Source organism: Anopheles bellator, chromosome 1, assembly GCF_943735745.2.
Source record: "Anopheles bellator chromosome 1, idAnoBellAS_SP24_06.2, whole genome shotgun sequence".
Lineage (NCBI taxonomy): Eukaryota > Metazoa > Arthropoda > Insecta > Diptera > Culicidae > Anopheles > Anopheles bellator.
The window spans coordinates 39,775,118-39,801,128 of NC_071285.1; the positions used below are offsets into that span (position 1 = coordinate 39,775,118).

At 48.1% G+C, this 26,011-nt stretch overlaps 1 protein-coding gene across 1 annotated transcript in view; it reads left to right on the forward strand.

The window, feature by feature from the left end:
* Positions 1-2,011: 2,011 nt before the first annotated feature.
* The window catches only part of LOC131205900 (serine-rich adhesin for platelets), a 42,191-nt gene continuing 18,191 nt past the window's right edge, over positions 2,012-26,011 (forward strand). Inside the window, exons 1-3 of the mRNA XM_058198200.1 lie at positions 2,012-2,098; positions 23,625-23,686; positions 24,928-25,001. Of these exons, the coding sequence (XP_058054183.1) occupies positions 2,012-2,098; positions 23,625-23,686; positions 24,928-25,001 (223 nt within the window). The remainder of the gene's footprint in view (positions 2,099-23,624; positions 23,687-24,927; positions 25,002-26,011) is intronic.

Genomic DNA, 26,011 nt, shown 5'->3' on the forward strand with positions numbered 1-26,011 from the left:
TTAAAACACCCGTCGTCGACGACGCCTTTTTAACAACACAACACCCGGCCGCCCCGTCCCTTTTTGGCCCAGATGTTTCCTTTATTTCAGAACGCCGGCTAAAGAACAACCGAGGTCTAAGGTTGGGTTGGGTCCCAAAAATAGACACCAAAAATGGACTTGTCGTCCGGTTGTTGTGTTGTTGGAAAGGCGTCGTCGACGACGGGTGTTTTAATGCGTCCCGTCTGTTCGATGGATGGTGTCTTGGAATCGGAAAGGGACCACTGGCTGCGGCTACCGACCAACCGATTGGTGGCGGCGCCCCTTCAGAAGCGGTTCTCCGAAAAAGGATCCACATCGGTTACGCTCAGCATATCGAAATGTGTGCCGCTCTGTCGTGTCAACACCAACGCGCGCTAAGCACCGAATCTCGCAGTCCACGATCACCTAACTAATCACGCGCGTTTGTTTTTCTTTGTAGACGTGGCCTTCTGGCAGCCGGTTGACGTTCCGTGTCCGTGTAAAGTCCGGTAAATTCCACCTAATCCGGAATGACATCGATACGACGGTGGACAAAGTGAAGCAACGCTGCACGCAAGCAGGCCGGCCAGTTGTTGTTGCAACCGTCGTGTGGCCATTATCGCCATCATCATCGCCGCCGCCGCTGCATTCTCACCGAAAACAGCCAAAACCAGCGAACGTGGTGGTTGCGCGAGAGGGTGGCGAAGGTTGTTTCGAAGCTGCAATGCCTGACACACAAACATTAACACATCCTTGCAGCTCCGCGAGTGTGCAGTGATTGCTCTAAATTCCACTAAGCGAACGATTAGGTGGGCAAACGACAGTGAAGCATTCTTCGGCGCCCGCGTTACGGTGCCACCTTTGCAGCCGTCCTCTCTGAGACGGACCCGATGGTGATGACTGTGCCGGCGCTGTAACCTTCGCCATCGATCGATCAATCGATCACCGCTATTCGTCATCGAGAAAACGCGCTCCGTGTCTCTGCCTTGAGCAATTAAAGTGTGAATCATTGAAGTGCGCGATCTGTGGTCGTCCATTAAATCGGTTCTCCTTCAATTGATCGTTGCGTACCTATAATTTAAGTCGTTTTCCGATTACTTTTAAACTTCTTTTCAATTTTCCCATCATTGGGCAGAGTATTTCAATAATAGTTTTTCTCTATTTTCATTGTGAACACTATCTTTTAGCCGTCCAACAGTAGGCTGCGACAGAAGTAACAAGCACATGCTGAACTTTATAGCAGGCGATCCAAGTAATCCAAGAAGTGTGAAATCTGAAGAGTGAAAAAGTTCCAAAGAAAAAGCCTGGCAAACGCCCGCTTATCGGTGGCCGGGGGCACAAAAAGTGGAAACAGGGAATCGGAGCCTTCGGAAAAGGCCTCTGAACGCGCGCATTGCCGCCTTCGTTTATCGACCTTCCGGGAACCATTATCGATGCAACAACATTTCTTTCGACCGCCAAATTCCGCGCGTTAATCCTGTGCCGGAAGCTCCGGAACGCGGAACGCGAGCTGGCTGGCTTGTGGGCAATGTGTGCGCGAAGAAAATAGTGAAATAACCCGGAAAAGTCAGGGCGCGCGCTGTGGGAAAAATCGATCGATTTCCCGCGCGAGTAATTTCGTCCGTCGTGAATGATGGTGGTGTCGAATGTGGAAAATAATGTGCCGCCATCGCCGTGGTGAATGTCGTTGTCGCTTGTCGTTGGCCCCGCCGCAACGAGAAGCCCTCCAAGCTCGTGTCTCATTAATTTGGGCCCAAGATTAGAGTGTAGGGCGGGTACGCCCAAAGCGTCTTAATTCTAGTTTTTGTTTCTGGCGTACATTAGTGCTGCAAGGCCGGTGAAGGCGAAGTACCGCTTGTGTCTCGTGTGTGCTTGTCTGTATTGTTTCACGGTGCGAATGTGGTGGCAAGCATAGTAGTTTTTTGGCCATTTGATAAATCTTACCACACGCACATCGACCGGTGGTTCAGAGCGTAGGCAGAAAGCGCAGAGGCTACCGCAGGAAACCGAGATGGACATCGGGATGGATCGAAGCGGATCGGATGTGGGGGTTGCCACCATTGGCACCCTGTTTCAGCACATCGTCAACGATATGAAGGTAAGGACTCGACGGAATTTCCCATTCCATTCGCTCACCTTTCGCAAGCTTTTTGGTAATTCAGGCCATGCGCCACAGCGAACGACATCGACGACCTTTCGGAGGAGCACGTATTTTTATATTCCTTGTTTTTTTTGTTGTTTTGTTTCACCTTCTTCACGTAACCCACGTTCGGATGGCATATTTATTGCTCCTAATCCTAATGCTGCTGCACAAACACACTCCGGGGGCGAGTCTTCCGGCAAACTTCAATTGAAACCCATTTTCTGGCCCTACGACGACCGCCCGAGGAGAAGCTGTACGTGCTCCCGGGGTTTGAACTTTGACCCGGTTGCTTTTTTTCGGAAGGAAATGCTGCCGGCGTCCCGGCGTCTCTACGCTGGAAAGGGACAGCCGGCCGAGCCGCGCCAGGAAATCGACCGGAAACGCAATGAAGATCGCGTACCCGGGGGAGGGCAAAAGACAGGCAGAAAGGAAAAGGAGAGAGAGGGAGATAGTAGGGTGCGCGCGAAAAGGAAATGAGATAAAAGCAAATTTTATTTTTAATCTCCGCCCAAGCTGGCACCGGCACGATCTGTCATAAATTCTGTGGAACGCAACAAGAGCAGGGCCCACTGCGGCGCTTCCAAAGTGTGGCCACATTTTCTTAACCGCCCTGCTTGACACCACCAACCCTTGACAGTTGGGCTTTTTGACAATCGGAAGTGGTCCCCCTATTGGGCAACGTTTTGTGACCTTTGCTGTCCGAGGCAATTGAGTTAAACTTATTTGGTTTATGAAAAACATCAGACAGAGGATCAAAAATCGCAGAACTGAAGAAAAGAAACAACAGTTTTTAACGATTGTTTTCAATTTACAATTAAGTGGTACAACAGAACTTCTTCTTGCTTAGGATGCTGCGTCGTTTCTGGAGCATTTTTCCCACTCGTTCGAAAGTGTTTTAAAAGCACTAAACACATAACATCACGTTGAATGTGGCCCTAATGTATCTTCGTCCGCCCCGGAACGCGGATGCATTCGCCCCCCGCTATCAGCGGCAGCGGCTGACAAAATGCAGTCCGACATTCGTTTTTTTTCGATGGGCCGCGTTCTAAGTTACCGTTGAAGAGCGAACGGACGTGCCACGACAGATGGCGGCCGTTCTGGCGATAGGCGCGAGCGCGAGAAGTAAATTATGTCAGCCGGAATCGTAAAATGCAGCACACGCGACGTGCACGATTCCCTGTCCCGATGACGACGAGGTCCCCGGTTGCGGCCCAGAAATGGGTCATTCTTCCGCTGGCGCTTTAAAGAAGGGAACCACAGGGAGGAGCATAAAATCGATGTTGGTGCCACACGAATTCGGCCACTTGACGAGTGAGCGTGTGTCTGTGCTCTGGAGTTTCGAATCCAGCTCGAACGTGATTTTGCACACCAATCAAAAGGCTACTGCGATGTTCATATGTAGCTGCACTAAGTTACAGCGCCACAAAGTAGGCTTAAAGCCTAAAACGAGGCACTGCACAGTGTGGCAACTAAATCTCCCGAATTCTCCCGGATCTCATTCCTGGGATTACCGCTCGGAGAATATCTGGTTGCAATGGCCTATAAAAATGTGGACTTGCAATATTCACTATCGGCAACATAACGAGAGTGATTCGAAACACAAACTACAGTTCTTGCTAAATATAGAGTTGTGGTATAAAATACACCATTCTTGAGTTAAGCCGTTGAATTAAGAAGTTCAAGAAATATTGGATCGAATGAAGGAAAATTAATATAAGTAATAAGTGTATCTTCAATCGTGCAACTTTCTGGCCGCATCGTCGAAACGACGTCGCATGTGTAAAAGTCAAACCAACATTCTTGCCGAATCTTGGTCGATTGCGCGACTCGGCGCGATGACATTTGAGGAACCAATCCGTCCCATCCATCAATCGTGACATCGACACCCACTCGCCCCGTGCGTGTTAATTCGTGCGTTTTATGCTGGGTAGCATAAATAAACATCCTATCGATCGATTGCGCGATCGCTCGGTGTTTATCGCTCTCCGAGTAGAGAAGGGCAGGCCTCAGGCTTCAAGTGGACTGCAGGGGCGATTCAATTTCTCGATTCTTGCCCCGGATTCGATCAATCAAAATCCTGTACCGATCGGTTTACGCTCCATCGATTATAACCCGGAAGGCGGGTTGGCGTGCTAGGCGAGTTGGAACGAGCATATTTTGGGATTAACTCACTTCCCAACTTTTTCCCACTACAATGACGCCCTTTTCAACGCATCGCAAGACATTTATTGGGAAAGTTGTTTAATCAAACGGAGCGAGTTCTACGAGTCTACCCTCGACTCCCCTGCTCAGGCCGTTCACGGTCTCTCGCAGACCACCATCCACCTTCTCTAATAATGATATAAAAAGGTAATCAATTTAGCCATCACACATCGCACAGTGTCTGGGCTCTCGGCGATGGTGGGGTTTCTACATCAAACGTCCGTTTTCGGCCGGTCAGACCCCACTACATTCAGCCGCGGCACTACACCGTGGTGCTGCACCTTGGGGAGAGAATTATTTTTAAAACACAAAATCCAACAATTCGCCCGTACGGCGGTGGAACTTTGGGAGTCGTTTGAGTCGTTCGTTCGTTGGTGCGTGAAGATGTTTCTGCTCATAGTCACCCACTCGCGGCACCGATCCTGTGGCACCCTAGCCCCTCCCGAGTCCGGAAGCCACTTCGTTGTGTGCCGCCGTGGTCTTTGAAGCGCAGAACGGTGTAGAAGATACGCGCCCAAAGAGATCTGGCGTGCGTACCGAAAAAAGTAATTGTTATTTTTAACACCTTCCGACGTGAGTAAACTGGCCGGAGAATTAATTGAATCTCGCGTGAAGTCGACTGGGTAGCAGGGCAGGTGGTGGGCAGGTGAAAACTCTCAAGATTGAACTCTCTCAAGGCAAGGAGAGTTTATATTTCTTTTCTTTAATGGCCCTTCATACCGGTCGCGGGGGGTGTTGTGTGTAGGAGTTTCTTCCTAAGTAAACTCGCTGCTTGAAGAACCCCGGCTCGCTCGGTGGTTCTTCGAAATGTGGCAGACGACACTTCTTAAACCGGCACGAGTTTACGCTGCTAATGATTACGCTTCGTCGGACGAGTATGATTTAATCACATTATGTGATTATGTTGATGAAGAACCAGAAAAGCGCTTCCAAGTAATCGATACAATTTAAGGACAGGCGTTCCTCTGCGATAGGCATTATGCATCTTCCTGCACCTAATTACATAAGAGCCCGACAGGAAGTGCATAATACACACCGCGCTGCGCTGCCACTAAGGGTCGGTGTCCGGGTGTTGATCTACCAGCATCGCTGTGTTCAGTGCGCGTCCTACTTGCCGACGTTGCTGTGTAGGCCGCCGGCCAGGATTTACCGTAAGCTGCGCCCAAGAAGAGCGGACCAGAAATAAGAGGAGACAATCTTGCGGGCAAAGAGTTCTGTTGCACAACAAGCGGGAGAAGGTGCTCCCGCAGCTGTGCAGCGATGGCGGCGGCGCGGAACCTGTTCTTCGCTGCAGCCCGATTTGCCGATTTCCGGTTGCCGTGCGCGCCCGCAAGTGTTGCATCGGTTCGGCTCGAAAGAAAGCATAATAAAAAAGAGCGCAAAGAACGCGGGCATCATCATCATCATCATCATCGGTTCATTCATTCACATCTTGCCACATCACGACGGGGCAAACTGTTGCACACGCCGCTGCCCGGAGGTGGTGTAGGATTAATGCAGAAAAAAGTGCTGCTCTGCCGGTGCCTGGTGATGGGTATTTTATAACGGTGCAGTTGCAGCAGCACATCGAGCGAAATGCAACCAACCACTGACATTCGCAACCAGCGCCCAGGGGCGGCCGGCAGAGCTCTGTTAGTCAGTCATTCAACTCCGCTGGTGGGTTGGTTCTGCTTCGCCCAACACCTCAACTCGTTGGGCCGTCTGCCCGCGGTCGATGGTTGAAGACGAGAACCAGACCATTTCGAGATGCCGAGTGTCTGCCGTGTCTGGTGTTCTTCGGCAGTCACGCGTGCGGTTGTGTTGGGTGTTGGCCCCCCTTGTCGTCCCCGTTTCCCCCATTCCGACCGAAGCGATCGAAGAAGCATTTCAAGATGCGTGGACCAGCCAGTGTTTTGTTATGCTCCTCCCGGTTGGTTGGTGGGTTTCCTTCGCTTCGCGATTCGCGTTTCGAGCGCTCTCGCTACGTTTGTGTGTATTTTCTATTTTGCACTCTTCCTGCATCGGCAAAATAAATATAAAAATCCTCCTGCACCCGTGTGTGTCGGTCGGGAAGAACTGTGCCAAACGGAACGCAAACGTCGGCGGAACGGAAATCGCGGAATCGACAAAAGCGGGGAAAAATAAATTCGGAGGATTTTCCGCACTAAATATTTGTCTTACGGTGGACATCTTTTAGCCTGACTTCCACAGATGATCAATAGTATTACGCAACGCCGCGTCACCAGGGGGTGGTTTGAAAAGTTTCCGAAATACAAGACATTATTTTTGACATTTTTGTGTTGATTTTCAACATAATAAGCTGGAAGTCTACACACTTCTTTCAGGAATGCTTCTATCCCTGTAACGAGGCCAAATAGTACTCAGAACAATTCAAAAGAATTTTTCACAAACGTGATTGCCTTTTCGTTTCACGAAAATCTCTGAGCTATGAGCGAAATTTTCAGATGAGTGAACAAAATAAAATCGCTTGGGACTAGATCTGGTGGATAAGACGGATAGTCAAACCGCAACTCGCGGATTTTCGCCATGGCAATCGCTGAGCAACGTGAGCAAATACGGAAGCCAACAAAAGGCAGTTTTTTTAAGTATACCTAAATGTTATCTTAAATATGTTTTTTGGCATGTTTATAATCTCTGCTATGTCCTTCAGATTGTTGGTCGTCTACCACCATTCTGTGATCTTTGGCGATATTTTCGCTAGTTGTAGCAGTTTTTGGACGTCCTGAACGAACAAATATTTGATATTGAAAAACAAATATTTGATGACAACTCGATATTCGATTTTGGCCATGTTCACAAAACTACTGACATCAACTCATTCAAACGATTGTTACTCAAACCTACTGAAATATTGGTGATGAAATTTAGTGATTACGTAAGAGTAATTTGACAGCTTTAGGAAACAGATATTTTATAATTTTTTATAGATGGCCAGATGTAAGCTCCAGTGCTATAATTCCATCCTTTTGAAACAATTATATTATTTTCAACAAAGAGCTTGTTTTCGTTTCAAGCGCAGTCATCTGTGCTTTTTATGGACCTTACGTGAGCCCTTTTTTTAAAATTGACGAATCAAGGATTTTGTACTTCGCTTAGTGCGCCAATTTAATCATTAAACGCGCGGGCGATAAACTTTCCAATTCCTTTCCACGGAGAGACGTACACATTGTGATCGCTATCAAAAACATTTTTATTGCTAAATTTATACTCCGTCAAGCCTCGCCAACTGCTCACGAGTGCAATTATTGGTAAATTTCATTAGAGACCCTAATGAACCGTTTTTTCTCGAACTTCCTCGTGTGGGCACAAGATTGAGGGCGCCGCACAATCGTTACAAAACGCTCGGCGAACGACAACGGCCCCCTCACGGGGTTGTCGGTGGGTCGGTGGGTTGGTGGGTGCGCTGCATCTGCATCTCGAGGGTGCCCGATTGCACGTTTCCGCTGCGTCTGTTTCCGCTTTCCGAAGCCTCCTCATTAGCTCTCCCACACGCTTCGTTCCTGTGTTCGCTTTGGTGGTTTTAAATTTTCTATGCTGTAACACTCGCTGGTGCTGCTGTGGATGTTGCTCTGTCCGTAGGAACGACGGAACAACGCAACCAAAGTTTTTGGGTGGATGTGGTCGCAGAGGCGCAACCAATTTTGATCAACATCAGCCCGGGCGAATGTGTTAAATTGGTTTTTCGGAGGATAAACTTTTGCTTTTCCAATAAAAAGCAATGGGAAAATTGCACTCTCACCGCCAAGTGGCGCAGGAGATCACGCTTCTTCTCTGCGCTGGGCTTCATGTTTGTTGCATAATCGTGCTCGGGGAGCGGAAGCGAGCGATTCTTTGTACCGAGGGACACGTGGGTCACAAGCACCGAACGGAACTGCGCAGCACACAAGCGTCGGTCGTCCCGTTTTTTAATGCCACGGCATGTTGTGGATGCGTTTTTTGTGTGACTCTTGTGCACGTGACAGACGACGACGGGGCCACCGTGGCCGTCGTGTTTGGTGATTAGGGAATTTTCAAACAATGTACCAACAGAGCAGCATCCCATGATGCAGATGGCCCAGTTTCGGTGTTCTTTTTCGTGTCTTCAAAGATCCGTCGCAGCAAGGATCATGCTTTCTGTCAGGCACGGAACTGTCTGCCTGCTTGCTGGTTATGTGAACAGATCGCGCCAACAAATCCTAGTCTCGTGTATAAAAGCTTAAAAAGGTTGGTTTGGATTTACTCGCTCCTTTCTCGTTGTGTGGTGTTAGTCAACTTGCACAGTTTGGCAAGAATGTGTTTTTATTGTATTTTATTTTGTTTCTCGTTCCATTTATTTATTTTGTGTTCAGACCTTCTCCAATTAGTCCTCAGCTCATGTTTAATGCCTTTTCATTCTTCACATGAATCTGGGTGGTATTTTGATTTGAATTTTCGCACTTTACCACCCTATTATGCGGTAGTTAAACCTATCTTTGGCGTGACTACTCATTCATTGTCCAATTTAGCCTCGTATAGGATCTACCATGTCACACTGTGCAAACACAGTTCCCCACATTTACGTGCGCTTGGCTGGCAAGTTCCTCCCATCGCACCACGTTTATCTCAGTTTGCGCCATATGGTTAGTGGGGTTCGTTATGTTTTTTTCCATCTTGTTTACTGTGTGCCAATTTATTTTTCCCCACAGTGTGAGCTACTTCTTTTTCGAGGAGCCCGCGGAATGGCCAGTTTTATCTGTTTGATGATGTTTCAAAACACTTATCTATTGGCCCGCGGTTTAAACAATGCACGAAATGGCGCTCTGGTTGTGTGCAAAATTTTCTTATCATAGAGACCGGGCCCGAGTGACGCAAACGGCGGTTGATAATTGTCACGAAGAGTAAAACGTGTCTGCAGTTGTTGGACGGACTGGAATCTGTTTTTGGGCTGCTAATTTGTCTCCGCAGCTCACGGTAAAATGTGCTGTCTTAATTATTGCTTTCGTAGTAACTGGCGTCACAACGTTTTGAATTCTTCTTCGTTTAGCACCCCAAAATTAGATTCCTTCACAAGATGCACCTTTATCACCTTTTTGTTTAATTAACTTTGTCAGATGGCCATGTTCGCGGACTCAGAGATGCCAAAAATAATAACCAGTAACGAGGGTTGAAAGGGCCCATCCCCGAAGGAATACATTTTTGCAGTGATTAATTTCTGCCAATTTGTAATAATTAAACCGAAGGTTACCGAGCGTTGTGGGTGACAAAGTGCGCCATCGGCCATGCTGCCTGCTGCTGCCGTCGACAGTAGGTAGTCGGCTAAGCAGGATTACTGTGTAAAGAAGCTTAGACCCCAAATTAGGAGGGTCAGCAGAGAACGTGAGTGCCCGTTTTGGGCACAAGTAAGTGTACTTTTCCATATTTTGGAAGCGCGCCGTCCTAGCGCCAAATTTCCTCTTCACACGCCATTCGTCGGTGGTGGTTTTAAAGTTTAAGATTTAGCGTTTCGCACCCCCACCAATAACGCAGAAAAATGATGAAAGGTTTCGGTTACACCTGTCGCGCTTGTGTGCTCTGGAAGCGGCGAACCGGGAGTTAAGCGGCTTAAGACGCGACGGCGAAAGAAGTTACTATCTGCCCCTCTCAGCCCGTGTGTAGGTGGTCAACGACAGCCCGTCAGTTGGCGCCGCAGCCGGACCCACGCAAGAAGTCCTTCTTCGCGGTGTAAAGGTGACACTAATCGAAATTTATGTCGGACAGACAGCACCGCGGTTCTGCTGCGGCTGGTCACAACACATGTTCCGACAGCACGCGGGACACGCGCCGAATATTTAGACGGAGCGACACCCTGGCCATAGGAGTTTTCAATTGCAAAATCATAACAACCCGCTCGCGAGTGGTGTATTAACATCTTGCGAGTAGGGTCCAACATTATTAAGTTATTCCAATCATGGCAGGTTAATATGCTTCTCCGACATTCCTCTGCTTCTTGTTGGTTTGGACTTTGGACTGGCCGGCGTGTTACAAAATGAATGAGTTCAATTTTTCCCTATTAAAACCCACCTCTTATCTTTACTGGCTGACCAAAATAAATACATTAATCATACGAGGGTTGTGGCGGCCATTTTTCATCTTCCCCAAGTGTGCTTGCGGGAGATTTATTGGATCGCTTTTCGAACTATTTTCAATGGCGTTATCCTCAGTTCCTCTCCTTCGGGAGGGGAAACAGTGACCGGGGCACCGTATGCTACTCGTCCGCTATCAAAATTATGTTTTTGCGAACTGCAATCGAGAACTGAAAATCAATCTCGCGGTGGCGGCCTTCTCCTGTTCTGTGAGTGGCGCCATATTTGGCGGAGTTGCGCAGCAACGCGGTGCATAACACATGGGGCGGAAAGTCCCGCGCCTAAGAAAAAAAATGTATTTTTGTTTTTGTGTTCAAAGTTGGCTTTATTCGTCAACGTATCCTCCATCAAGAGCCACACAATCCATTCCTGTTTTGATAATATAACATCTTTTTCTTGGCATATGCGGTCGTTTCTTTACAATTTCGGTCTTCAAACCCTAACCCTAACCCTTCAATTTAATAACCCTATAGTTACATTCACTGTTGGTGATATTTCCCTTCTCAAGATAGTGGATAAATATTACATCACGCAGAACCCAACCGATTGTTGTACTTTCGAGCGCTTTGGATGAGGGTCAACAGCTGCTCTCCACTCAGAGGACGAACGGTTTGGTTTCCGGAGTGAAGTGATGGATCCATGTATCATCCATTGTCACAAAAATTGTACTAAAAACCGTAGTAGTAATAATATCAACTAATAATGATTAGTTAATAATTAATAAGGAACTCAAAATTGGAAGTCATGGTTTGGTTACTTACAAAAAACTACTTGAAACTAGTTGAAAAAAACAATCAAACAAAGTGCCATTAAAATGTTCCCACGTCCCTTCCTTTGAATATCTTCGGTTGGATAATGTTTAACTGGTTTAGGTCGACTGGTTCACGGCCTACTTGTTTCGCTAAATTGTTTCCCAACATCAGTTACTACGATTTCCTTCCAAATTTAGTACATTTTCTGCATGCAATAAGGAGTACCTTACGTTATGATCAAACTACTACATATGCTGCTCCTGCAAACCTACGCCATGCTGTCGCCAAGATGGTGCACACCGCGTCGGGGCCGGAAACCGGATGAACAGTGAAGCGACACGTAAGAGTCATTTCATCGAACGAAGTTGCAGCGATTCCACCTTGGATTGGACTGACGAAATTGTCGATTTACAACTCACTCTTGGCCGGGCCCTTCAGCCTTCGCATCATTACAAATTGGTGCGTTACTACCAATGGGCCCCACCGCGTGAGTTTGGTGACAGAAGAAGAAGGTGTTCAGGGCAAAGGTAGTCGGTCGGCGAGTGGGTGTCGGGACATAATGCTGGTAATCGGCGTGCGCTGCTCTGTGGGTTGGTGAAGTGGTTTACTTCACGGATTCACGTAACACACTTCCGCGGACCACGCGTGTCGCCTTTTAGGTGGGCGTCCCCGCCAAATCGCTTGAGTGGTCAGTAGAGAGCCTTCCATATATATGGCAGGTGGCGGGGGTGTACGAGTCGCTGACCTTCGGAAATTTGGCGTGTTGGCGTACGCGCAGAGGTCGCGGACAACTCCGGACTGTCTCTTCTTATCGATGGTGGTGTGGCTCCAATTTTGGACATTCTGTGGCGGACTCCCTATCTTGACACGGGAACGTCACACGCTCTTGGCGCCGCCGTAATAATTGCTTACAAAAATGCGCGTCCCGCTACATTTTGTTCAAGGCACTTACCAATCCGTGTGACATTTCGTTCGTCGGCACCACCACCGATCGTGCACTGATCATCTCCCACACACGGTGGTGCCGTGAAGTGGAGGCGTTGATAACTAAGTCGCGGTCTCCAGCATTAAACATTTAGGAGAGCCGGCACACATACACAATGTCGCATATTTCACAATTGCCGCCGGATAGAAGGTGTCTTTATGAAGGCGGGCGAACAATCAAAAGCAGCTTTCAATTTCTAGCATTTGCCAGCGCCGAAGAAGAGATCTCTGACTCTGGCAGCTTCTTCTTGGCAGCCCCGGTCTCCTCTCACACGCAGTTGAAAGAAAATTATGCAAATCACAGAGCGTGGCCGCCGATGTAACCACCCGCCACTCCTCCAGCCCCTGCCGATGTGAGTCTCTTCCGGTTTCGCTGTCCGTAATTATAGACAGGGTCCACACCGCCACGCGGACGACTTTTCCACCTACGGATCTTGCGCGTGGAGGAGAGTGAGCATAAAATGAACCGAAGTCTGCACTCGACTCCGATACCCGGTTCGTCGAGGGTTCGACGGAAGCTGCTGGAGCGCCTCCGCTTCCTCCACCAGCGCCTGTGGATGGTGAAGCAATAATGCTTTGCGAGTGATTGAATTATTCATCGAAAGATATGGTTCGCAACACCGAGGACCACGAACCATGCGCGTTCCTTTCCAGTTGCGCTTCGCACGACGATGGGCGCCGCTGCTTCGAATTTGAAGTTCGATTTATTTTCTCTTAAATGTTCTTTTTCGGCGGGCACGCAACAAGTACAGCGAGTCACGCCGTGTGTGATGGACCCCCTCGGGCGGCCATAAGAAGTCTTGGATAATTGAGTAACAGAGTTCTCCGTTGGTCCGAGCGATTGGTTGGCTGGATTTTAGGGTACCACGAGCTGGCTGGTTTACCGAGTGCCGAGCGGATCGATGACTTCATTCCTCGGGTGAGTCGCGCCTGTCATCGGTGTAATTGAATTCACAGCAGCAAGTTGCCCGACGAAAAAGGTTTCGTATCGTTTATTTAGATTACGCGGCATTGGCGATTGATATATATTTAAGGACAACTGGAATAATTTATTCAAATGGGAACTCCTCACTAAATGCGGCTTTATCCTACTGAAGTGGAGAAATGTCCGCTCGGCTGGCTGTCTGCCTGTTGTATAGTCGTGGTTGGTAACAAAAATGTTAATGAAAAAACTAAAAACAAAAATGTATTAAATAATGGTTGTAGTTGTAATAGTAGTAAATTATAATTGATCTTAACATAAGTTACATAGTAATTTTACAACTGATAGGCACAGCTAAGCTTGTAATGTTCCAAGTAGCTTTGTTGAATACTTAACATATCATCTACTTCTTATCAAGTATTAGCCAAAAAACTAAACCAAAAATTATTTCAGTTTACCGACTAAAATGATCACTAAATGTTGACTAAATGTACTCCTGAATAACTGGTTTAGGGTACTTCAATGTTATTTATTGCTAAGTTAGTGCTAGGAACCATTCGATGGACTCTTTAAATTAGTTTTCCTTCCAATGTCCTGAATATGTTTCATGAAGCTTTGTTTGAATTCCTTCGTCATTCTCATCCCATTCTTTATTAACTCATCGAACGGTATTAAACATTCAATGTTAGCATTGAACCAACTCTTTCTATGATGATTGAACTCGTAGAAAATGTATCCATAATATTTTCCCATTCGTTTTCGATTTTAGAAAATTGACGGAGATTAGGGTGGCGATAATCGGGCGTTTATATTACAACTTTTGTCAGGAATATAAAAAAAGTCACTGTTAGAAACTTATGTAATTAGTGTGTCGGACCTTTGGCGGAACAGCAGAGCCATTATTTATTCGTATGCAAACAATTTTGCTTTGACCCGCTCGACATCAGCTGGAGTTGACCGGAGTAATTTAAAGTTTGTAGCCGTTCTGTCACATCCTCAACTCAACGTTAACCACTGCATGTGTGCGGGGCTGTGTACCAAAACTTTTTGTGTTTTCATTTAATTATGTTCATTGTAAGTGCATTTTCGCTTAACCATCAATTTATCAGTTCACATCCTCCATGTCTCGGGTGCGTCGGACTCGAGAACATCATCGGGTGTCAGTGGTGTGTATTCTCCCACAGGAAATAATTAATTTCCGCACATCCTCCGGCTAGTGCTGTGGAGCGTTATGCTCTGCTCGGCCCCTTTCCACTATCGGGAACCCGTCCTCACCCGAACGCCCGGATTCTTCGAAGGTCGATTGGGACGGCGCACTTCCGTTTGCTTGTGCCGTCGTTTATCTGTTGCCGGTTTGTTTCCTTTCTTTCCTTTCTCTTACATTTAACCATTTCGCCCCGAGGAAAGAGGGTTTTGTAACACAATTTTGGGGCCGGTTTTTGAGCGTGCCCGCTACCGAGAAAGTGGCCAGAACGGCGGTGCCAGAAGCTACTCTAGAGGTCTGCTGAAAAAAAAAAGAGACCAGACTTGGTGATGTTGTTATCGAAGGCCCCGGGAGTCCGGAGCAGATCGAGGAGGGTCCGGTACATCGCCTGGGGGCGTAAGCATAATTTTTCTAATGCTCTGGTGCTGGATTATTTTCGACTGGCCAGAGAAAAAAGGCTTTCCACCCCGAGGGCTGTGGTCGAGCCTAATTGGAACACAGACATAAACGGGTTGCCAATGCCACCGGGCAACCAGCAGCAGCACCATCGCGCCCCGGATGTTATGATTGGCGTGTTTGAGAAGCCTTCGGAATGAAAGGAAAGAGAGAGAGAGAGAGAGAGAGAGAGATGAAGAGATAGGACGGTTGGCACGGTTATGTTGTCCATGACCTTTGCTTGCCTGGCTGGCTGGGCTGGTCCGACCGATCCAATCCTCCTCGCCCGTCCCGCCGGGAATCAGGAAATGACAGTTGGCCTCCTTTTTCTCTTGTGCCGTGCCGTGCCGAGCCTCGTGTTTCTCTGCAGTCGAATTAAGGTTGTTTTGTGTTTTTGAAATTTCTTTCCTGCACACAGTGATTAAGTGGTACTGTGGAACCGGAAGATACCATAAACACTTTAATGTCTGTGGGCCGAGTGCCGTTTGTCTGGTGACTTCCGCGACTAATTCTTTTCGGGCTTCGAGAAAAAGCCCCCAAGCGACGGTGGCCCTCTCCGCGGCAAGATCCATAGAGCATGGGAATTAGGAGAGAGGTATTTTGCGGTGTCGTGGTACTCCTTCGGGTGGTCTCTTCCCGAGCACGATGGGTGGCGCTGACCTAGTGGCTCCAATTTGTGCGCCCGTTAACAGTTAAGAGGTTTTTCCTGACCACCTTCCTTCATTATCGTTAATATCGCGAGCGGGAGGTGCCTCTAGTCGGGAGCAATATGTTTTTCAATCCGGAAACTCAGGAAAGGGTCATAACTCAGCGAATCGGCTTTGCGCCAAAAGTCTAGTGAAAGTCTTGCCCAAAAACCGGATCGTTCAGCATACGATGCTATGCTGCTGCATTAACATAGACAGCTCAAAACAATGGGCAGCATGATGAGGAGGAACCACAACTCCAGATTGTGATCTTCCTCTGGCCCCCCCTGTTTTGCATATCGTTTGTGACTAGAAATTGAATCGCCCACCCGACGCCATCTTGACACTCTACGAGCGCACCAGAAACCCTTCAACCGAACGAGAGCCATCCCGGTCCTGGCGCGAGCCAATTTATCATAATTGTGGCGAATAGCAGCGCGCTAGACCACTAGCGCTCGTTGCTACGACCCACCCGATAGAAATCTAGGTTCGCCCGTTTAGATTGCGCAATTGACCACCACGCGGAACCCGGGCGAATGCTGCCAATTTGCCCCGGCAGCAGCGCATCATTTGAGTATTGTTCTCAAGTACCGCTGCGTTACATAAGAGAGAGGCGGCCACGGTAAGATTCCCGGGACGGTTGGGCCAAAGTACCCCGAGTTTGCCAGAACGCTAGTCGGCGGGGGATGCCTTTTAAAATATGTAAAAACCTAGAATCGTCCCGAGCGACGTTCTGGCTATGATTTAGCTGCTGCTCTTCCTTTGGCAGGTGTTAGGTAGACGGCGTTCTGGCACGCCACCAGCCCAGAACCCTTTCGAGCGTTGCAATCGTGTTCGGTTTGATAGTGGCCCGGATCCATACGTAGTCGGTGCTCCCGGTGTCTAATTAGGATCGACTGCTCGGGACCTGTAATTTTCTTTAGTTCCTTTTTCCGGTTTCGTTGATGGAAAAATATTGTGTTTTTAGCAGCCTTGACTCATATTTGATATTTCAACGTCAGTGGATTATTTTATTTATAAGCTATTGCCCATGTTTTCGAATGAATAAATTAAAAGCCGATACAATCGGTCCAGTGTGTTTTCGTGTATCCCCCAAGGCATGATAAATCTTGATAACGCCCGCACTAGTTAACGTTATCTTCATCAAACAGAGGACAGTGGCTTGCGTGGCTGTTTGCGGTTGAGCTTCCAGACGAAGGAGTTTGCTATTAGAAGCATGATTCTAATATCCGGTGCAAAGCCCCGGTGAGAGGAAGCGTCGCAAATGACATGCTAACCACACACGTACATGGCGTGCTGGTGGTTATCATTAGCTTTTAAGTTCTCGGTCTGTCGCGTGTTGTTCCGCTTTCCGGACACCTCGTCTCGGCTGCACGCAAACCGGCCAAGTAATCCGGACAGGCGAGCAATTCACACTTTTTACCCAGCACAGAGCACAGCACAGCACAGCCCAGAGACCTTTCTGGTCGCCAATTTGTCGCCATCGGCAGACGGAGTGATATGCCCCCCGGACGTTGCGCTTCTCCACCGTGGTCGAAGCGCGAAACCCGACCGTATAAACGCTGCTAGAAGCTTCATCGCTTCAGTTCAGGCAATTCGCAATTGTCACCCGGCCGCGTGTGCGTTGGAGCGCATCCCGTCGAGGAAGAAGCACGCACACCGTGGGCCAAGCGCGTGACCCGGGCGCGGTCTGGGTTGGGTCCACCTTCTCGGGGGTCGCGTCGCTTGGGTTCGCTCCGTGCTTCCGTGTCAGCATAGCACCCCAACGCCGGGGCCACGCTTGAGTTGCATGGAAATGGTCTAATAGTAGATAAGCCACCTTTAGGCGAACCTTAGCTCACAGTCCTTGGGCGACAAGGATGGGACAAGATTGTTTGCCGAGCTCTGATTTGATCAACAGCGGACAACGAACAGCTTATTACTTGTGGTGGAAAGTGCTTCATCCCACGTATGCAAATATGTTTGCAAATAATGTAAATAGGATAGTACTTGCCATCTTGTAGGTTAGACCTGAAGATTATCGAGTTCAGAGCTGTACCGTGTCTGGCACTTTGATTGATCTCTTTTCTTATCATCCTATTTTGGGCCACTTTGCAACACAATGTCTCCCTTCTCGCTGGTCCACCGTGACGATCTTTAATAGATTCAACATAGATTTTGATTGCCGCTGATTTGATTTCGCTTTTCTCCGCCCGTAAACCTGATTCGGGCGGTTCCGTGAATAAACATTCCGATTCAAATTAGGGTGCTGCACGGTTGTTCCGTTCGTGCATAATTCCGCATCACAGCATACGGCCAAAGAGGAAAGACAGGCTAATTTATACTGATTTTTCGCGATGGCCAACAGAAGCGTGTTGCGTCAAACCAAGCCAGCCCAGCGAAAACGAAGTGTTAACGGGGAAAATCTCTATTGACTCATGAATAACCAGTGGCGGACCATCGACACAACGGGATTCTGTTTTCTCGACTTCTCTCGACTCCCTTTGATCCTAATTTTCCGGCAAATGCCAAATGAAGTATCCGGCATCGCGGCGTGTTTGCGAATAAATAAATTAGAGTTAAGAAAAAAAAGGCGCACCATTCGCTCTTAAATGAAGTGGAACAGTGGATGAGGTGCACGCAATCTGTTCACCCAAATCCGGTTCTCATCCTCACGCAGCTAATTAACTTATTCTCACGAGAGCGAACTGCACGCAGACCCTAAATATACGCCCACACTGCGATGGATGGCTAGCGAACGTTGGCCACACTATCCCCGATCGCAACTAAGCCCCGTGAAGAAGGGAGCTATTTTTTCTTACCAATTTGTTTACACAGGTCAAGCTGTGGTACTGAAAGAAGCTCTTCAAATCCTAATCACGCGTCTCAGATCAATCATCGCTTCGTGGGAAGAATGCAGACACAGTGAAAGTCAAACAGAGAGATTAACGAACATAACCCAATTTTTGTGCCCAAATCACTTCAATCAACCGTTCGAACCGCGGATTTTTCAAATCCAATTCGTCCGCCACTGACTGACGAAATTATTTCTCTTTCAAGCCACAACGGCTCACAAGAGCATCAAAATGGCGCACAGCTGGATCTAACGGCATCAACAAATTAGCCCATCCATTGTGGGGGGGCCTCCAAATATAATTCACCAGTGGCCGTTCTTGTTGACCGATGAAAACCAACATCAAATTGACAAGCAAACGAATGAAAGACGAGGCACCACCGCCAACAAGTGCGTGTAATTTTCCCATCAAACTTCTTCCCGCTGGACTCGTAACGGCCGGCGCACGGACTCTTATTGTGTAGCAATAGACCTCTCGGCGTGTGTGTAAACAATCAATTAGCACAGCACCGGCCTAGCGAAAGATGTTGTTACGATGCTCGGTGGCGCCATCTTCAGTTAACTCTCGGCGATTCCACAACATTGGCAACAACGGACCGATAGGTTTGTATTTGCGCTTCGCTCTGTGATAGAGAAGTTGGCACGGTCAAAGTCCACGGCGCCCGGAATGGCCCAATTCCCAGCATATTGAGGTTAGGTGGTGGTGGCCTCACTCTCCTTAGCTCTCTCGGTCTCCTATCGGCCCACCGATGATAACGCAAAAGGACGGCCCCACATTAACCTGGTTTCCTTCCGAGCCCGCAGACACACATAAGGGAGGGGGTTGCCGGTGTCTTGTTCCGGAAACCTGTTCCGTCCATGTGGGGTTAAAAGCTTCTCCGACGAAGAACTTGGGAATGGCCGACCGAGGGGTCACCTCACATCCGATAAGGATATAAAAATGCCACCCGCGACCGAGACCGTGTAAGGTGCGAAACATCTGGCCACACGGCGGCTTCGAAAGGGTAGCCAAGGTCTCGCGTGTGGGGTCGGTTGTAACTATACTCTATCTCGAGCATAAAAAGAACACCACGGACGCCATGCGCCATGCATTCTTGGTGCTCCCCATGGTCGCTGCCCCAGATAGGTTCCAGATTCCAAAACTTCCGACCGCAAATATATTGACGCAATCGGTGTTGGGCTTCAGCGAGCTCACCACAACTATTTCTTCATCGCCGGTACGCCACGGTCTCGTTCGTGCGTGATGTGGTCCCTTCAAGGTGGCCCTTCCTATTTATTACTGCTAGGGTAGCAGACGATGTGACGGCTCGCACACCGGTAGCTGGAAAGAATTACTGTTCGAATCCAGTTTTCAACTTCGGAGAAGTTGATAAGATAGCGTAGCCCTAGGCCCTGTTGTAAGCGAGCAAGTGCATCATCATTCCGTGGCGTCGGCGATGAGAATCGCTATGAGCGTTATGTAATCGTCGTTGTTTCGAGACACGATGATTTGTGCTTTGTTACGAATACTACTACTACTAATCGTGGAAATCCAGATCCCACAGGGCCGATGGATGGTTGTGTTTGGCGATTGAAAGTTTTACTGCGTACAAATGGTGTGCGAAAACCACCGCAAACCGAAAGTAGCCACCACTAAAAATGTGACGAACTGTCGTAAAAGAAAGAGCCCCTGTGTTTAGCCATTCTTTTATAACCGGACCGCCACAGAAAGAAGGTCCAATAAATGGTAATTTTTGTGGTCGGTTTTTGCAAACCTTCCAATTCCGGCTTTCTAATGTTTTACCCGCTTTTTTGACGTTTGGATCGCTATGGAAGATGTAACTTTCTGATTCGTTTCCCTGATTTTTGGGGGCTTTCAAACCTACTACCAACCAATTCCATTTTTATACTCTCATCGGGAAGAAGGTCCCCTCAGTGACTGAACCAAGGTGTGAACGCCCCGGCTGGCTGGCTGAAGTGTGTGCCTCCCACCGAAGCACGCCCATTTGGTTACATTATGGTGGTTTCATGTGAAATTGTCGTAAGTTTCGAATACGAGATTATTAGCTCCACACCACTAGCTGTTTACTTTTCCGGGCCCGGTTTCTCCGGAAAACGAGTGCAGTTTATGTTTCTTCACCTCTCGGGCTCGGTTTCGTCGCGCTCTCTTCATTGTCTGCTCCCCGCTGTCCGGTGTGCGCGTAAACATTAAATAAAAGATGCCAACCGGTCGCACAGGATCCATAAACCGCGTTGTGGCCATCTTCCCGAGGGAGAGAGCTGCCCGACACCCGACGACACGTGTCCCGCTGTCCTGTGCCCGTGTGGGGTTGAGAAAGGTTGCATCCTGTCAGCAACGTACGACACCTTTATTTACTCCTCGCGTTCTCTGTCGCTTCCGTTCAGTTATTTTTCTCCCTCTCTCTCTCTCTCTCTCTCTTTTGCTCTCTCTGGACGCGATGTCAATGACATTTCCGGGCCGCGGGTCTTGGGCTTCCCGCGTGGGGCTCGCTCGGCGGCGATGGTCCATATTTGAGCAGCTTTTCCCGCCGTTTTTTATGGGCTTGTCCAACGGTTTGTTTGTTTATCGGACCGTCGAACAGCAAACGCGGCCACAGGGGCAGCAACAGAAAGACAGAGACAGATAGAGAGAGAGCGAGATAAAGATAAGCTTGTCTAGGTGCACACATACGGGCTTGGGCATGGGACGTGTGAAACTCACGTGTGTTGAATCACGTGTCCGCGAAGACGTTGCTTCTTCTCGCGTTGTTGGACCATTTTCTGTCTGCGAAGACATTTTGTGCGTATGAGTAAAAGTGTAAATTTCAACATTTGGCGCCAATGGGACGGTTGGCGCCAATCGTGACAGAACAAAATCGCAAAAAGTAAAAGCAGTTGGAACATTTGCAATTTTTGGTTTCGTTTTTGAATGGCTTTTATTTCATTTTAAATCAATCATAATCACGATTCTTTTCTTTAACTTTTTGTCTCTTTGGTGGCTACTTCATGATCGATCGATCTACTTGCGAACGAGAGACATCCAAATATTGATTTTTTCTATTTTAAATAGATTCAAATAGTGTTTATCAACAACTATCCGGTGATTTAATATTAATTTCGATGATTACGATTAATTTCTTCGCTTCTTCGTTCGTCGGCTGCACGAAGTTTGTCATCGATGTTCCCAGGATCCATGTTTCCTTGAAAATTTTGTTCATTGATTTTGTTCGAGTATTGAGTGATCGTACTACATTCACAAAAGTTCGAAGCTGAAGTACTGAAAAAATGTTACTACAAATAGTTTCAAGTTTAAAAAAAGGCCGACACTTTGTTAGTGGACCAATATTTGCCAGACGTTATATATTCAACTTCCCCAAGCAAAGCGCACTACCGGAAGTTGTAAAGTAAAATCAACGAATTAAACCCGCTGGATAAGCGAGGCCCAGCAACCCGTTTAAACGAGATCAACTAATTTCGGGTCCATCTCGGGGTGCCCCGTGGTGCACATTGTAATTCTCACCAACCAACCTAGCGCCGAACGATGAATTATGCAGATTGACGGTGTCCTAATTCCAGCGTTATGTTTTCGGTGCATTAATTTTCAAACCATACCGTACCGGCCGAATCATCAGTTGAAGGCACTGATCATCAGCATCACCTTTTCTGCCCGAGCTTCGTTGAGGTTAATTATCTTCTCGTTGCTGGTCGCGCAACGATTTCTCACCTCCCAATTCCAGTGCTGCTGCCATTTGTTCGTGGAAACACTTATGCAACCGCCAGCGAGCGATCGCAGCCAGTCCCGTGTCGGGAAAGGGATTTCGGTAGAAATCCTCATCGCACGACGGAGGGCGTTTGTGTTTACATTTACACCAATTTCCTGGCCCCTTCTCGGATTTTCTTCGAGCCCTGACGAGCGCTTTGAAGACACGCGCGATCACTGCTCGGCAGGGAAAAGCTGTACCGTTTTAGTTTTCACCGACCGACCGACGTGCCCTTCCTCAAAAAGTCTTCGGTTGAACCAAGAAAAACATAATAAAACAAATCACACAACCCTCTATCCGCTGCGCGGCTCTGTTTCCAGTGGGTGGCCGAAGTAAAGATGGCCCCACCAACATAATGCTGGAGATTGTGTTTTTCCCGTTCACCCTTTCGATGCAACACAACGGAGAGACCCCGTTTACCGTCTTACGCCATGCTGCGCGGGTTGGTTCGAAATTTTCAGCAAAACGCCCGTTTTGTTGGCCGGGGATGATGATTACTTTTTTACTTCTTCACCCGCGAGCTCTATTGTTTTCCCAGGTCGCGGAAACACTTTCACCCCGTGTGGAGGGCGAGATCGCTTTGGGGTCCGGCTTTATCACTCATTCGATTGGCACGTCGTCGTCGTCGTCGTGATCTACGTGGTTCGGGAAATGGCGAGAGCAACATAAAAACACATTAAATTAAACCGCCGCACAACAAACGATCGCTGGCACATTGTTTCTTTGGTGTGCTCTGATGGGAAATGGAAACGATCATGTTGCCGCGGTCTGTCTCCCACGCCGAGGGGCCGTTTAAAAACGTTTGATAATCATCAGCGGCGTACATACGCGGAAAACGGCCTTTTAATGAGATGCATCTGCTCACGATCGTCAGTAATCGGGGGATGACCGTTTGTTGTTGGGCTGGGCGGTTGGTGGCGATTGAATGAGGCCTTCGCAAACGGCTTTAAACCGAGCGATGAATCTCACGTCATCACCTCACCCCACTGGCCAGCGCAATGTAGCATCAATAGCATCCCGTTGTTGGCCATTAGAAGGCGCGCCGGTTGGCGACGACGTAACATTGACGGTTGACTCCGAAAAAAAACAGGCCGCTTCTTTGTGCGCAGCGCTGAAGATCTGCTCGTAGCTCCCGCCCCGACACGGGGAATGTTAGCTTTAAGTCACGAGGATTTATGCGACTCTCCTGCGCCACCTCCAGGGGCTGGCCAGATTTTTCACTCACTACAAAGGCACACAATGTCTCAATGGCAGACGAGTTCTCCTTCAAATTCCCGTCTCCCGTTCACACTGGGCACATTTTGTAATCATCCTATTGCTGCGCGCTTCTCCGCCCAACAATGCCCATTTGTCCGTTTTGTTCCCCGTTTCCGATTCAACCGATCTTCATGCCGGTAAGCCAGAGAAGTTCATAAAAACATTTAAAAAAAAGGAAGCGAAGGTCTGTCTTATGTTGCCTGGTATTGTTGTTGCCGTTCCTGTTGAAAACCGGCTGTTTCAACAATTCGCAAAACATTAAACAGCGCACAGCATAAAAAGAGCGCCACAGCATCGTATTTTTACAGCACAACATTGTGTTGTAAATAAAAGCATCTACTTTTCGCTAATGAAAACCGTTCTTTTCTTCGTCCCTTTCTTTTCAGAACTCGAGCCCACTGTGGGAGGATTTCATTGCCAAAGCTACCAAGCTGCACGCTTGCTTAAGGTAGGTCACGACGACGACGCTGTGTGCTGCCCGCCGAGTACCATTTTGTATATTGTGGGTCCTTAGGAAAATTCGGATGAACCGCGAGGAGAGTAATGGAACCAATATTTTATGCTGTACACGGCAGGAGGCTTTCCACTTCACCTTTCGTTTGATCGATAGGCATGTCGTTGTAACGGTTTTGTGGGGACGAAATTCTTAACCCCGTTGCTAACTTCTCAATCTCCTTTTAAGACCCTTGTCCCCAAGTATGGTGACAATGGTTCGGGTTGTTGTGGTTGTAAAAAACAGTATTTTATTACCGTCCAAATTGAGCCGTTCTCGGGACCCCGGGATCCCCGACGTTCTTCGGGTTGACAGTTTGTGACTTATGCTCCTTTTCTGGAACCGTTTCTCATTAGTCGGCGAATGTTGAATGTGACGTGGTTGTGGTCATAAACTACGCGGGTCGCGCGTCCCAACATGGTTGACAACGCGGTCCCAGCCGCAGTAATAATTGCCAAAAGAGTTCACAAAGTAAACTCTCGCCATTCATTACGCAAATTTCACGGCAGCACCGGCGCACGACCTTTGGCTGATGGTGACTGAAGGTTGGTTCGATTTTGTGACGGTTCAAGTTAAAAATCGAAAATTATTTTTGTCGAGAAACTTTCGCTTACGCGCTGTGGAGGTGATCGTTCTTGACATTTGGTTGACAACTCTAAGTAGGCATATAGAGTGTTGCTTCATTTTGAAATGATTTTTCTTTACCGAGGTAGACTTCGATCGCCACAAACATAACAACGCAGAATGCCGTTGCGTTTTGGGTTATGGTTAAACTACGATTTATTGAATCGATCATAAGCATTTATATCGGTAAATTTTCATAAAATGAATAAAATCAAGCAGTGTTTCAAAGTTGAAACAGCTGTCGAAACGAGAGCCGAAAGCACTCCCAATCTCTATTACAACTTAGTCCGAAGGAGAATAGCACCGCAAGAACCGTATTGATAAATGGCATTCATACTTTATGGCTCACCGCGCCACCACCGCAGGCGTCGTAGATTTATTGACTTTTTCATTTCACTTTTCAATAATTTGTGAACGAAATTCTTCCTTTCTTCCCTCCCGAATCCGCTTTCGCTGACATCACTTACACCGTAATTTTCCCAACGTCCCAACGTTGCCAATTTTCGTCCGCACCTACTTTTTAGCACAAATTTTCAGTCATACACTAAAACCCCGATTTGCTTCAATTTCAGGGCTGCAATTCAGGCGTTGGCGGCCTACTTGGATGCATTCCAAAAGATCGCCGATGCGGCCACCAACTCGAGAGGTAAGTCGCGCCGGATTCTGCACTGGGTGTGTATCATCATCAACACGGGAATCGCCGCCCCAGCACGAACTGCTATCGTTATCGGCCTCTAAATTTTTCAGTGTTGCACTGAATATTAGCGAAGAACGTTGTGGTCCAAAACTAGGATAGAGCAGCAGCGATTTTCTATGCACACTGCACTCAAGCGCTGCCGAACCGAAATGACATTAGAAGACTCCCGGACCGGACCACCTCTCGGTGGGTTGACCTCGTTTGCCGGGCCAATAACACGGCGTGCATGTTGCATCCTTTCGATGGTCTAGTTCCGCCTTCGGAACGAGACGTCCGCCGAACCCGCAATGCAGAATTGCGTTGACTTTGGAGTTGGCGTTGGCCGCCGGGACCACCACCAAGCCGTCTGGCCCGGTCGGGTTGGAGTCACTTTATGGTGCTGGTTTCGATATTGGATTGGATTCGAAGCTTAATTGGCTGTGAACTTGTGAATGACTGAAGTGTGTGGAGGAGGCCCATAACCGAATGGGGCCGCCCTTACGAAATGCCCTTCGGGGTGTTACTTCTAAACTGAGTTGCACAACCACGGCGAGTGCCGTTGAGAAAGTGCTGGACTTGCTGGAAATGCCCTTTCGCCAATGCGTAATAATCGTAACTTTGTTATGTGGTGCCCCTTACGCAATCTCGAAATAAAATTAATAAGAAAATTTAAAACGTCTTCGTGTCGTCGCAAAGCACCACTGACTGGGGTTTCCAAAGTGCGTGTGCCCGATGCGACTGCATTGCAGATCAATTCGTGTTCCGTCGTGCGCTCCTTTACGTCTAATGTTTATTTATCCACGCTTGCTTCCTGCTGCTGCTTTAACCTGGCATACATAAAATCCCTACAGGGCGTTGTGTCGGCCACGATGGATGGTTTGTCGAACTTAGCGCAAACACCCCATTCCTGCAGTGAGCGAAAGGTTTTACGTTCTAAAAGTTCACCGAAATGAAAGGGGAACGGTGGTTCAAAACATCGA